At 39.6% G+C, this 14,553-nt stretch overlaps 1 protein-coding gene across 3 annotated transcripts in view; it reads left to right on the forward strand.

Annotated features, from left to right (window-relative positions):
- BICD2_1 (Protein bicaudal D 2) overlaps positions 1-13,216 on the forward strand; it is a 40,756-nt gene extending 27,540 nt beyond the window's left edge. Inside the window, exons 1-5 of one of the 3 annotated variants that reach the window (XM_051208987.1) lie at positions 9,824-9,848; positions 11,076-11,118; positions 12,576-12,637; positions 12,674-12,902; positions 12,940-13,216. In XM_051208987.1, coding sequence (XP_051074401.1) covers positions 12,629-12,637; positions 12,674-12,902; positions 12,940-13,172 — 471 coding nt within the window. In that variant the 5' untranslated portion in view covers positions 9,824-9,848; positions 11,076-11,118; positions 12,576-12,628 and the 3' untranslated portion in view covers positions 13,173-13,216. Of the gene's footprint in view, positions 1-2,622; positions 9,849-11,075; positions 11,119-12,575; positions 12,903-12,939 lie in introns of those variants that run through there. The other 2 variants (XM_051208986.1, XM_051208985.1) reach the window with 2 other exon arrangements.
- The last annotated feature ends 1,337 nt before the right edge of the window (positions 13,217-14,553 follow it).

Raw genomic sequence — 14,553 nt, forward strand, 5'->3', positions numbered from 1 at the left:
ATATACCATATGAACTAATTATAAAAGTTTTCGGTCGAAGATATGTTTAGTAGCTTGATACGATTAATACTACTATTAATAAGTGTTTTTTTTAGACAAAACATTTTGGATTAAACCATGGTCAAGTACTTATTAAAGTTCTCATCATTTTTTTTTCATGTTTAGGAAACTTACGTAATGACTTAACCAGTTTTCCTGCAGCATGCTTTTTAGTGTGATCATATAACCCATCTTTATTGGCAATATTCAGATTTTTTTTTTAATTTCTGACATTTAAGAATCAATAACCGTGAAGATATAGTACAGTGCGTTACTGTAAGGTTACTATGTCAGCCGCATTGATTCCACATACCTAATTTTAAACAACTTATAAGGGAACTGTTTAGTAATCATAACATTGAACTGACAATATGAATATCACGACTATGCTAACGTTAAACCAATTATTATTAGTGGCCCATACAAAGTCCTGGAACTTAACATTAGCGTAAAATGGAAATTTACTAAACTTGTAGTTTTTTTTCTATAGTGATAATATTCATGTAAACAAAGAACTTATACTTTTCCAATATGGCACTTTGATATATCAATCTGTCCTCTTGTCATTTTTTCTCTCATATGTGCGCGACTTACGGGCAACAAACATCGTATTGAAGGTGGGCCTGGTGAACAAAAACGCAGGCTCCACACGCACTCGAACCTCTGCCCTCCTGAATGCTAGACCGCGGGCTTAGCCGCTAAGCCACATCAGACCACGGAGAAAGTGACTTCAATATTTCCTTACACCAATTAATCACTCATAATACTAATGAGTAATAGGACTTACACACTTCTGAGGTGCAAACCAATTCGTTACTTGGATGAATTGACGATATATTGCTTCAATATATCATGCATACCTAAATCAAACCAGAAAAGGGTATTTGACACAACTGTACTTGATCCGCATACTCTACACAGTTTTTTTTTGCTTCTTGACCGTATATTCTTTTCCGTTTTGTGGAGTACAATTATGCACCCTTGGTTACGTTGTAACACGTGTAGTCAGCAGTCACTGGAAGACGGGAAGACCTAAAGCCACAACACACACAATGTTAACTGAACACTTTACACCACAGAGAGAACGAGGAAGGGAGGCCAATAGACGTTTATTTTAAAAATTAAATTTCGCGGGGTCTGTACCGAAAGAGAGCTAGTTTACAAAACGGTCTTACGAGTCATCCTGTGAGTTTAGTGCGTGCAGGGCTTGCTCTTCTTCTTCTAAAGCGTTTATTCTTGCTTTCCCTGCAATAGAAAGAAAACAAAATCTATTAACAACATCATACATGATGATTTTAATCCCGTTACAACGTACCTGGTTATAAAAGGCGGTCGTCACAGGCTCAAGGTCACGCGTTTGATCGATTTTGTTAAAGAGTCCAACTTCTAGCAAGTTTACCCTTTTACATATATGCATTACAAAAGAGTATTTTTTTGTTTTCATGGTTTTTCGTGCACAAGATATCTACACTATGTCTATTCTCTTCCAGAATACCAATCCGTTCTGGAGACCAAGCACTTACATGGAACCGAACAACTATCAATTACATTTATGTATTTCCATTTTGTATCTTATTATTTTATGCAGGCAGTGGAGCAGTTCTTCAGGTTTGCTTGATTTTCACCATTACCTTTGAAGTAGATTCTTCTTTACGTTTTACTTGAGGGCGACTCAAGAGGCAGGTGAGTAAACACCTGATAGCCGGTCTGAGCACGGAAAAATCGTACCTCACCAACATGGTGTTGCGTAGCCCGCTCGCGGCACTTCCTCACATATTCTTATTCCACATTCTCACACTTTCTCTTGAAAGCACGCAGCAGACCGTCGTCGATAGTTGTAGAAGAAATCACATGCTACAAAATAAGATGACAAGCTAGTAAAGAAGAGACATCCATGGACTATCGTTGACAGCGTCAGTCGTCACTGATTGTGAGTCAAACAGTGAGGGAGTTGATAATTTTCCCTTGGGATGAGAAATAGAACTAAGGTGTTTTCGATAGATAGGTTAATCGAACCGACGTTCCTACGGAAGTCGATTCTAGGGGGAAGCTAATGTAACAGCTTAGGTTGGTTGGTTAAGAGTTGACCCCAAACAACCAAGTATATGCCAAAACAGTATTGTTCAAGTATTCATTCACTTCCTTACTTTTTGTTAGCGTTATATTCCCTATTATCTTATATTGAATGTTGAGAGCCTTTGTTTGTCTGAACAGATAATCCCACGCTCCACTGTGACTGCGCTAAGATCGAAATAAAGACCTATTCACTACTTGTCTGGTTTCTTCTATCAATAGCACGAGGGTTACCTATAGACACGAAAAATGTACTCCTAAAATTGCACCTTTTTTCCAAGTATTTATCAGGCTTGATGGATGAAAATAAATACTGATTGCAGTTTGTGCACTACCCCTCTGACGACAAGATCGACCTAAGTTTTATCAAAATTGAATTCTACTATCAAATATCTGAGTTATTATTTTGTCATGAACCAGTGCCTTTAAATCATGGATTAAGTACGTCGATGTAAAAAAAGTAATATTCGACAACAAGTCATATTGAAAACTTTTCTAATAGCTTAAAAGGTGATTTATTTACTATCACTCTAATGTTAACATATTCATAGGGCACTCTTAGCAGAAAGAAGCCATGAGTACTCTCATCGGATAATTTTATTATGTCACTGACAAACATTATAAAGAGAGATATTATCACTGCCAAGAGATGAGACCTGAGACAATATCCTCACATCTGCAGAGGTAAATAAATCCCCCAAAATCAATAGTTCTGTAAGTCTCCGACATTGATCCTGAACCCATTGTTTTTACTAGATACACCCTAGCTGGATGCGCTAGGTCACACACTTGCACCAGATCATGAGTGAGTACGCTATGCTCCTCATCCCTTGCGACTGCTAGCTTTTCGACTTTTAGATAACTTTCTGGACGTATTTTCGAATTTCTTCATTTCGGACTACTTATTGACTGGATTGGTATCGTTCGATTATAAAGGTGTTACATGCAAATGAGACGTTTAGTAAAACTTCCTGTGGCATTTGTATATATAAAGACTCAAGACTGACATATAACTGCGGGAATCGCCACTAATAAGAAGTGAAGTTTTGCGTTCATAGCTAATAATTTGGCCTATAACAGCTCTTTGACTTGACTCGATAGTAGGAGAGCATCTAGAGACACCACGGGGAATGAATCAGGAGCGAAGTCATTTAGTCGATATATCATCTAGAATAATTTTCACTGCAGTAAATTGAAAAATAAGTTCGTTATTGATGGTGAATTTTAGAAACAGTCTTTTATTCATTTTCCATATCAAGGCCTAGATATGGTCCATTCTGCTATACTGAGGGAAGAAGCTTTAATCTCGGCAACACTGATTAGCATGATTTCTCATATTCGCTGAAACGAGGTGCATTGCAAAAGAATTGGAAGCTGGCTCGTAAAACAACAATTTTCAAAGGAGGTTGACAAGGAGAACCTTCAGGCTACCGGCTGATATCACTTATTTGTATAACCCCAAAAGTTATGGAATCCCTGACACGCACTAATACACTACTACTTACTATCAATTAACTTGATGATGTCACAGGTATTCAGTGTTTGACAACGCTTTTACCAGTAACACCTAATATATTTCGTTCCCACCAAGAGAAATCAAAAGACAGAGTCGAGGAGATCGGAAGAGTATATTTGGCGATGACCAAATATATCGGAATTCTCTGATCTAATCTGGCTAGCGATTGCGGTTGATGTTGAGCACAGCGTTACCACACGTGATCTGGTGCGGATGCATGACCGAGCGCCTTCAGCTAGATGAGTCCACTAAAACATATGGTCAGCATCCAATGTCGAAAACTTACAGAGCTATTTATTTTAGGGATTTATTTACCGCTGCAGATCACTCCCCCCCCCTAGTGGGGCAGTGATGACCCTAGGACGTGGCCAGCCAGAAGTTTAGACCCAACGAGTTTGTCGTTGGTAAACACTCTTCTGATAGCCTACTAAATGTAGCAGCGTCTGGTCGTCTTTCCTTACTATATGGGACCGAGGTACAACATAGTAAAAAAAGAAAAAGTACGATGAAAATCTCGACTCCTCATAAACGTCATCGTTCTTTTCCAGCCTCCCTGGAAAAGAAAAAATAAAATGTAAGTGCATGTCGAAATACACTCGTATGTGTGTAAAAGCACAATGTCAGAGAAAAAAATGGAAAATAAACTCATGAACACGTAATAGCGTTAAAAAATTGTTTTTTTTGTTTCGTTTTTTTTAAATAGAAATAAAAATATATGAGCATATTAAAAATTGTTTTTTTTTTAAAAAAATAATATAAAATGTCGAGAAGTGCCTTACGTGCAATAGTCGTTTAAATGTTCTGGAAATCTCACCCTTCTTCCAGAACGCGTCGTTTTAAGTTTATTTTCGGATACTGTCGAAGTATCTTCGTGTGTGTTGGTTGTCGGATGAGGTATTATAAGTGTCGGAGTCGTGTCGTTCGATTGTACCGAAGGAAAATCGACGTGGATAGGATTTTCTTCTAAATACGCTGCTTTTAAGCGATCGATGCTGATGCTATCGTTGGTTCCGTTCTTATCGACTATATAGTACTTAGATTCACGTTGAAGAACTTTGAAGGGTCCTTCGTATGCTGATTCGAATGGTCGTCGATGCGAGTCTCGACGAATGAAAACGTGTGTACTATATCGTAAGTCAGGTTGAACGAAAACATCAGTTGATTGAGGTCGAGTGAAAGCAGGTTTAACTGAACGCATTGCGTTTGTAAGCCTGTTCGTGTAGGAGGTTAGATCCATGTTCATTGAAGAGGATGAAGGATCCACGAATTCTCCTGGAAGTCGGAGTGTCGTTCCATAAACGAGTTGAGACGCAGTGTATCCAATGTCAGCTTTCACTGCATTGCGAATACCTAGTAAGACAAGTGGAAGAGCGTCGGTCCACTGTGAAACGTTTGCAGCTGATAGTGAAGCTTTTAGTTGTCGGTGAAAACGTTCTACCAACCCGTTTGCTTGTGGATGGTAGGCGGTCGTTCGGAATCGAGTGATTCCTAAAAGTGTGGTCAGACGACGGAAAAGATCGGATTCAAACTGACGTCCGCGATCTGTAGTGATGGTTGAAGGGCAGCCAAAGTTTGCTACCCATCGTTCGACGAATGTGCGGGCCACTGTTTCAGCAGTGATGTCCTTAATAGGTACTGCTTCTGGCCATCGAGTGAAACGGTCAACGCAAGTTAAGAGATAAGAGTATCCATTTGAATCTGGTAAAGGTCCTACCAAATCCAGATGAACATGGTCGAAACGAGCATCGGGAGTTTTAAATGAGCCTAAAGGACATTTATTGTGTCTGATAACCTTAGATTTTTGGCAGCTTACACAGGAGCGTGCCCACTCCCTCACGTCTTTATTCATTCCCGGCCAGCAAAACCTTTCTGCTATAAGCTTGATGGTTGCACGAACACCTGGATGCGAAAGTTTGTGCAATGTGTTGAAGACATTGCGTCGATAATTTTTCGGCACGATTGGGCGATCCCTACCTGTAGATGTGTCACAAAGTAGAATTTCCTTACCTGTTCCCATCTGTTTGATGCGTAGTTTAAGTGTTGTGGACGATAACTCGTGCTGAAGATCAGTGTCTTCTTTTTGAAGCTCGGCGAGTTTAAGAAGATCGATTCCTTGGAAACTGTTCAAGGAAGTTATGCGAGATAAAGCGTCTGCAACTACATTGTTTGCTCCAGAGATGTGTTGAATATCTGAAGTAAACTGCGAAATGTAGTTCAGTTGTCGAGACTCACGGGGAGAGTACTTGTCAGAAGGAGAGCTTAACGAGAAAGTGAGCGGTTTATGGTCCGTGAAAAGAGTGAATTCACGACCTTCGATGTAGTGTTGGAAATGCCGTACAGCACAATACATAGCTAGGAGTTCCCTACCGAATGTGCTGTACCTCGATTCGGTGTCTAGCAACCTTCTAGAGAAAAATGCCAAGGGTTGCCAGGAGTTGTTAACCCATTGTTGTAAGACTCCTCCGATTGCTGAGTCGGATGCGTCTACTGCGATGCTAATGGGTGCTCGGGTGTCCTGATGTGCAAGCATTGTTGCTTTGGCAATCAGTTCCTTAACTGTGGAGAATGCTTTTCGTGCGTTGTCGTCCAAATTAATGGATTTCGCATTTCCACGAAGTTGGTCGGTCAGAGGTTTCATCAGTAATGCGCATTTCGGTATGAAACGTCTATAGAAACTTACCAGGCCGTTGAACGTGCGTAATTGCTTGACGGTGGTCGGTTCTGGGTAATCCAGAATGGCCGCCACTTTGGTCCTAAGAGGTCGAATGCCTTGAGCATCGATAGTGTGTCCCAGAAAGTCTAACGAGTCGGTTCCGAATTGGCATTTCTGAACGTTTACAGTAATGCCATGTTTTTGAAGTCGTTCGAAAACAAGATCCAGATGCTTGAGATGTGTTTCTCTGTCCGGACTTGCGATTAGACAGTCATCAACATACGCGTGTACGAAGTTGAGACCTCGAAAAACGTCGTCTATGAATCTTTGGAATGTTTGAGCAGCATTTCTTAGACCGAAAGGCATTCGCAAAAATTCATAGAGTCCGAAAGGAGTTATGATAGCTGTTTTCGGTATGTCGTCAGTAGCCATAGGGATTTGGTTATACGCTTTAACCAAGTCGATTTTCGAAAAGACAGTTGTACCTTTCAAGGTAGCTGTCAAATCGTGAATGTGAGGCAACGGGTAACGATCGGGAATGGTTTTCGCGTTCAATCGCCGATAGTCACCAGTTGGACGCCAATCGTTGCTGTCCTTTTTAGGGACCATGTGCAATGGAGATGCATATGGGCTACTTGACGGTCGTATGATTCCTAAGTCCATCATGTGATCGAATTCGTTTTTCGCTAACCTTAGCTTTTCAGGAGCTAGTCGTCGTGCTTTAGAGAAAACAGGTGGTCCTGTAGTCGTGATGTGATGTGTAACGTTGCTGGTTACACACGGTAGTTTCGGTTGAGTTTGTTGTATCCCAGGGTACTTATCGAGTAGTGGTTGATAGAGTGGGTCTATCATATGTTTAACTGTGACTGGGGATACTCTACAACCAGTAAAAGAAGTTACGCAAACGGACAAATTAGTGTTCCCGTCTACTAGCCTCCGTTTGCGCGTGTCGATGATCAGATTGTGGTGTTGTAGAAGGTCCATACCAATGATTGGTATAGAAACATCTGCAACAACGAAAATCCAGTGAATGGGTTTGCGTAAACCCACGTTAAGGTAAACGTACCTTTTGCCATACGTAGCGATCGGTTTTCCGTTTGCCGCCTGTAAGTTTAGGGTCGATTCGTGAAGCTGGTCGTTAGGATTTGCTGGGAGAACGCTAACTTCTGCGCCAGTGTCGACGAGGTAGCGAACTCTCGTTGTCACATCTGTGGCGAATAACAGACGGCTTTGTTCGCCGGCTACGGTTGCCGTTAACGCGTGTCGGCTTGGAAGTTTCCCGAATTGTTTTTCGAATCGGTCGGTTTCGTGTTGGGAAAATTGCAGGGTTTTCTGCAATTTCTGGAAAACTTTCCATACTGGTTATGATACCAGCACCAGTCGGGGTTATCTGTCTCTCGTGGTCTAGAGACAGATCGCTTACGAGAAATGCCTCTACGTGGTGTGCGCGTTCTCTTACGGTCGGTACGAAGACTAAGATAACGCGTGAGTGTGTGACATAAGTCGGTTATATCATTCTGAGTCGTGTGAGGCTTTTCTTTGACTGAAAATACCTCGGTAGTAGAAGGTTTCGTAATTTCTAGAATGCGGTCGGCAGATGCAGCTAGCTCGTCTAAGCCGTTGTTCTGGAACGAGACCAGAACTGCTTGCACCTGTTGGGGAAGTTTTGACAAGAAGAGTTGTTTGAATAGACCTTCGTCGAAAGTTCTTAGGCCTATAACCTCTCTCATCCGTTGCAACATGTCTGTCGCAGAACCGTGTTGCAGGTCGATGTTATTGAAGAGTTGATCTAACCTTTGTCGATCGGTTAGATCTCCTCGTTTGAGAATCGAGCGTTTTAAGATTTCGTAAGGATCGGAAACATCACTAGTAAACATACTAGGTGTTACGTACCTGTTGAATTCGCGCGGTAGTGCCTTGACTACTGCGAGGAATTGTGCACGTGTGTCGATCACGCCGTGCTCGGAGAAGTCGGCTTCTGCGTAGCAAAACCAGGCTTCGATGTTGTCGGGCCAGAAAGGCATCAGTTGAAACGAAGGTGGGGACAAAGTCTTAAGCTTGAGTACTTTAGGTGTCTGTTCAGTCATGATGAAGTATGAAGTACGATAATGAACGAGGGGAAAATATATATATATATCCAAGAAAAAACACGAAAAAAAAATCACAATGTTTAAAAAAAAATAAAAATTAGGCAATGATATATAAAAATCCCAAAAAGGAACAGACTCACAGTTGCAATTAGGTGTACCAGGTCACGTCGGGTTCACCAATGATGATGTCACAGGTATTCAGTGTTTGACAACGCTTTTACCAGTAACACCTAATATATTTCGTTCCCACCAAGAGAAATCAAAAGACAGAGTCGAGGAGATCGGAAGAGTATATTTGGCGATGACCAAATATATCGGAATTCTCTGATCTAATCTGGCTAGCGATTGCGGTTGATGTTGAGCACAGCGTTACCACACGTGATCTGGTGCGGATGCATGACCGAGCGCCTTCAGCTAGATGAGTCCACTAAAACATATGGTCAGCATCCAATGTCGAAAACTTACAGAGCTATTTATTTTAGGGATTTATTTACCGCTACAAACTTCTTTTCTCCCCAATAGCACAGTTTCTCAAAAGCTTTGATAGGTTCAGCCATATATCTCATTTCAATGAAATCAAACGATAAGTCACCAAATCACCTTTAATTGATAGACCCACTTCATATCTAAAAACTTTTTATTTTAGGCTCAGGGTTAACATCTCCTGCTTCCAAGCTGGGGAATGTCCTAACGTAGTCCCCCAGGGTTCAGTACTAAGACCTCTTATTCTCTTGATTTATATAAAAAATCCTCCGCCGGATGTATCGTCAGATATCTTACTTTCCACAGGTTACATGGAATTCTGAGGAAGAGTAGGTGATCAAGGAGATAACCTGGCACTTGAAGGGGATGTGACTCGTCTTCAACGAACTTACCTTTAGCACAACAAGGTGTTAGGCAGTCCATCTCGGATTTTATGCAGACTGCAATTACAACTTAAGGCAACTCTGCTCTGGAGGTTGAAAAAGATATAGAAGCGTTGGTACCATATAACTTGAAGTCTTACTCTAAATTCGACGAAAATTATTTTCGAGCAAACCTTGCAATGTTGATGTTGAAGCACATTTATGACCAGTTCAACGGATGAGTTTTACACATAATGTGCAACAGTTTTATTTGACCCCAGTTAGAATACGGAAACATTGTTTTTCCTCGCTCACCTTAAAAAGATAAGGACGCTCTAGAACGAATACAACGGCGAGCCCCGAAATCAGTTTGGGTGCTAAAACTCAAGTCTTATGAAGAGCGCCTCCAATCACCGAACCTTTACACATTAGAGTACGGGCGTCTTAGAGGTGATATTCTAATGACTTACGGCATCCCGAAAACTTATAGACACCTTTTTTCAGGGCTTCTGAAATGTTGCTGAGCCATAGCCAAACCACCCGGCAGTCGGGGCACTGAATGTCCAACAGATCATCGATCCCTGCCAAGTTCAAGGACAACGAACGCGCATCAATTAATTGTAGACCCATGGGTAGTTACAATTTCGCTTGTACCTATGTTAAGTAGTATATTTCTGCAATAGTGTCCTCTATGCTGTACGGTATTCAAACAATCCATAGTACCTTGATACGACAAAGAGGTAATAGACGTTAGGTACTAACCCCGAGGCGTGATTTCGTCGTTAAGTGTTGGTCACGTCTAACTCGAAAAGGCCCACAATCACTAGACAGAGATAATCGACGTTGATGATTGCTACTAGATACGGAATCCTGTGAGGCGAAAGCTTCTATCCCGTCCAGAACAATTTGAATTTTTCGGAACTAGATCTATTAGGTTACAAATAAACGGCGTGAAATCTATCATAGTTAACTATATGTTTTTGGATACGATAAGATCAGCATGTTTCGAAAAGCAATAAGAATTGTCAGCCAAAAATCGTGACAGATATATATATATATGACCTTGAATTAGCAAAAGTTTCTTTCAGTTTTTTCACAGCTCTCCCATTGGTTTTTATGGTGATGTTATTCAATGAAAACTTATTACTGAAGCTCATGACTGTTTTTTCAGTCTCGAAGGGATAAAATGTATTTTAATTGTCAAAGTAGAGAGCAGAAAGATCACGTAGAATATTTTATGTTGGGTTCCTAGATTTTGTTGTTTAATATAAAATCGTACTGTACTCCACGTGTTTCCCTTCCATTCTCCTCATTTCACATATTTGTTTTCATCAACCACTCCATTATGACTTTACTGCCAGAATTACGCTCCTTAACTGGATGTACACGAATTCGACACTGCTACATAGACCACTTGTCAAACAAATAACCATAGGGCAATAAAAGAGACAACATATGGGGTATCCGTTTGTTTAACCTTACAACGTGAAACTCGCGCATATCAGGATGACCTGACTAACAAACTCAGAAAGTTCATATTGTTGTAAAGTCTAACCCGTATCATTATATATGCTTAGAATTAAGCGAAACATGTAACGCTATTTTCAACAGGAAAATGAACTCGTTATTATCCATGTCTCGCTTTATGATGTTGCGACCCAGATAACCGTATGCCGAAAGTTGCATTTTTATGCTCAATGCTTCATCAAAAAGTGGTTCATCCGTTCGCCTATACAACAGTGTACAAAGGTATTTCATGTCATCATCTGACTTTGTATAGGACTCATTTGCATTCATCGTTTGTCTTCCCGTAGTTTCTAACCTTTCAAATCCGTCATATTTTTTTTCTAATTTCACAGATCGTTTCTTCAGTGCCTATCTCCTCATGTTACCACCAATACTGTAAGTACCTCGATGCTCTGGGACTCGTCCTGACAATTTCATCTCGCTCTGCTAATGGGATGTAGTAACTTGGACAGATGTGCACACGTGCCATTGTCTACATTGTTTGATTGACAGTCAGGATTTGTTAAGTCCAAAATGAGTCGAAGCTGCTTCAACTCGGCAGTAATGACACACTAAGTCTTTCCGGTTTCGCCAACACAGGGCAATGATCAGTCTTCACAGCGTAAAATCTAGCATTTATGTGCATCAGTTCCCACATCAAATTAACACGGCGAGATACTAAAATAGTCAACAGTATTATATATATATATATATATATATATATATATATATACGGCTGTTTGGGTTTTTGCATGGGCGAGATCTAAAAGCGGCGGTCCTAGCAGCTATTTTATTACGAGTGGCTGGTCCCAACTTTTAGACAGACTCCAGTAACAATATATGACAACTGTGTCATTTTTATATTACTAAATACCATTTTTTATAGGAAATCGTGACCTTATATTTCATATTCACGTCTTAGTAGTTCTACATTTATACGTCTCATGTATTTGTTTTTTTTTGTAAACTTCTATCCAATCTCAGTCTACACATTATCTTTTGAGTAGGCACATTTGCTTTCTCTGCTCATCATCTGTTTGTCTTATTACTGAAATGAATGCATAAAAATATAAGCATCCGTAACACGTGTATTCAAATTTTACATCAGTGTTATCTCTGACGGGACTTTTCAACAGAATATAGACGATGTAAAAGGGATCTATATTTCTTCAACATAACAAAAGATTTGATGATAACATAAAGTTGTCAAAAAACCGTGGAAAATTTTGATACTGTTAGATCATTAGGTCTCTTGATGTTCATTATCACAGGCTTATTTCTGAGATCAAGTTGCTAGCTTCCGTAAAAAATGGGTTTATGAAGTATTTTTAAGATAATAATAAACGGCGACTGTATTATCAAAGTATTCGATCGCCTGTGTCGTATAATTTATGTTTGCGTCTATACGTTGGGTTATTTCAGAAGAGTACGTCCCTAACATTTAATTTTACGACAGCTTTCTGGAAATATTTAAGGTAAATAGAGTGCGAACACTCCGCCTCATTAGATATTATTCGGTATAAACGTTAATAATGTTGTAGTAGTTTCCTGATGTATTCTTCATAAACACCAAAGTGTACATTATGTGTGAGAAGTCATCCTGATCAAAAATTTGCCTCATAATATCTTCAGTTTTCCTGTTCCCTTTTCTTGTTTCTTTGAAGTTATGACATTGCTTAGCAGTCCGTGTTTTTGTCTTGTAAATAAATAGATATTTCTATACTACAAATAAATGTCACTAGTATAGCTGAAGTAAGTTATTACCAGTTTTGAATAAACACAGTAAATATTGTTGGGATCTTAAAATTTATTTTCAAGTCAGGTTATGAATGTGTTATTTTTCCTCCTTTTAGTAGTGAGAACCACAAACTGAGGCAATAATTCTACCATTCTTTGACGCCTCTATATGACACCAGTAAATCCTGAGAAATACTATTTCTCTAAGATTCAGCTTTACGACCCTAATGAAATCATAAATTACGGGATTCAAAAGCAAATTCAAAAGAAAAATAGGAGAAAACTAGCTAGACTTGAGAAGCAGGGTATATTTGTTGGCAGAGACCCAATAAAATTGTTGAAAAAAGCTAACAAGTGTCCAAAATCAGAAACTAACAATGCAGATCTGACATCCGTTGATATCATTCGCAAAAAGTGGAAAATTGCATCACTCAGAGCTCAAGGTATACTGATGCTATGAATTAATTTTTATCATTTCAGGTGTGAAGGTTAAAGATGACATGTCACTTTTGAAAAGGGCAGCTGATAAAGTACATAAACTCAAACGGAAACGAGCTAAAAACTGGAAGAAGCGTATAGAGGCTAATGAAGAAAAGAAACGTGAGAGACAGGTTAAAAGAACTACCAATATTCAAGCAAGAAGAACGAGAAAACTTTCAAAGAAACTAAATAAAGCTCGTGAAAAAGGGAGAATTTTCTTCGCCTGTGAATAAAAAACTGTATTTTGTGCTTATTTTAAAACACTTCAAAACAACTACTCACTGATGAGCATTTTAAAATTCATATTCCTTGGTTTTGGTACAGAGAGTTTGTTTAAATAATCATATGAGATTGGGCACCTTGATGTCCGATTTCGTCTATAGAAAAAGCCAAGCTATCAAACTAAGGTCCTCTCGTAGAATTCGCTGGCTGTTCTTAGGAACCATGTAGGTCTACCGGCTGGTGTTAGCCATAGTGAGAAACCCCTATGTGATTTTGCTCTAAACCGAATGAAATGGGGGCAACATATCCTGTCCGCATCACTTAGTTGAGTTACTTTTTTTGCTAATAAACCAATAGACTGGCATATCCCTCATTACTTCTTTGTTCGTTAGCTTTGCCCTTCATAAATATTGGAAGATAATTCCAAGAACATTACACCACTAAGTTCGTCAAATGACCGAGTCAGTAAAGCCATGTACCGCTGCCGAAAACTCGTTCGCATTTACTCAGTTAAATACTTAGTTACCCAAAAGGTGCAATTGCTTTCTTGGTTCACATTTACTAGTTTGTGGCTATTTGAGTAATAAGGTAGAGGTACCAAACTCAAGACGTTAATAACAAATCCCGGAAACTTTGATGTCATTGGTGAGGTTTTTTTTGTAGTGACAATGTCTCATGCGCATAGATTGACTCACGAGTTATCGTAGGACTTTAATGGCAATAACAGCTTAATTATTCAGGTCTGTAGGCTTCTGAACCATTGACCGACCACAAATTTAATCTTAAAGCATCAGTCAGACGTAGAGAGATGAAATTGTTAAGACGAATCCATGAGTAGAATTAGTAACGAAGTTACGATTCGAATAAGTGTGGATCAGTAGAATAAAAAAATTTAGTAGGTAATTTGGGAACCTAGGAACTAAGAGGGGTAAAAATGATTGGATTAATCTGCACCATTGCGAAATATACTAAACCATGTTACCCAAGGTCGCTATTCTTTCGTTGCGATATTCAAGCAGACCTCACTCAGGTAGTCTGCACCTATCTATATGTTTTAGTCCGTTAGTGTTTCCGCGGATTGATACTTATTCTTGGTTTGGCCGCTCCCAGAATACACCTACACCAGCCATTATCACGCGTCGAGGATACATGTTTTAACCATCACAATCGATGATGATTCACTACCTCGTCAATCCTAGACCATAGTCACATTGGATTCGATTTCCCTTATTGCCGCTGATGCATAAATTTCCCACCCACTTGGCGTGTTATGCAAAATTTTTTCAGCTAACTAAAGGTCAATGAGGTACAAGAAAATTTTCGGAAGACCATTTTTCACATGGACTACTCAGAGCTTAGCATTCCATTTAAACCTAGGCGTTGGATGTCGTC

This window comes from Schistosoma haematobium, chromosome 1, assembly GCF_000699445.3.
Source record: "Schistosoma haematobium chromosome 1, whole genome shotgun sequence".
In the NCBI taxonomy this organism is placed as follows: Eukaryota; Metazoa; Platyhelminthes; class Trematoda; order Strigeidida; family Schistosomatidae; genus Schistosoma; species Schistosoma haematobium.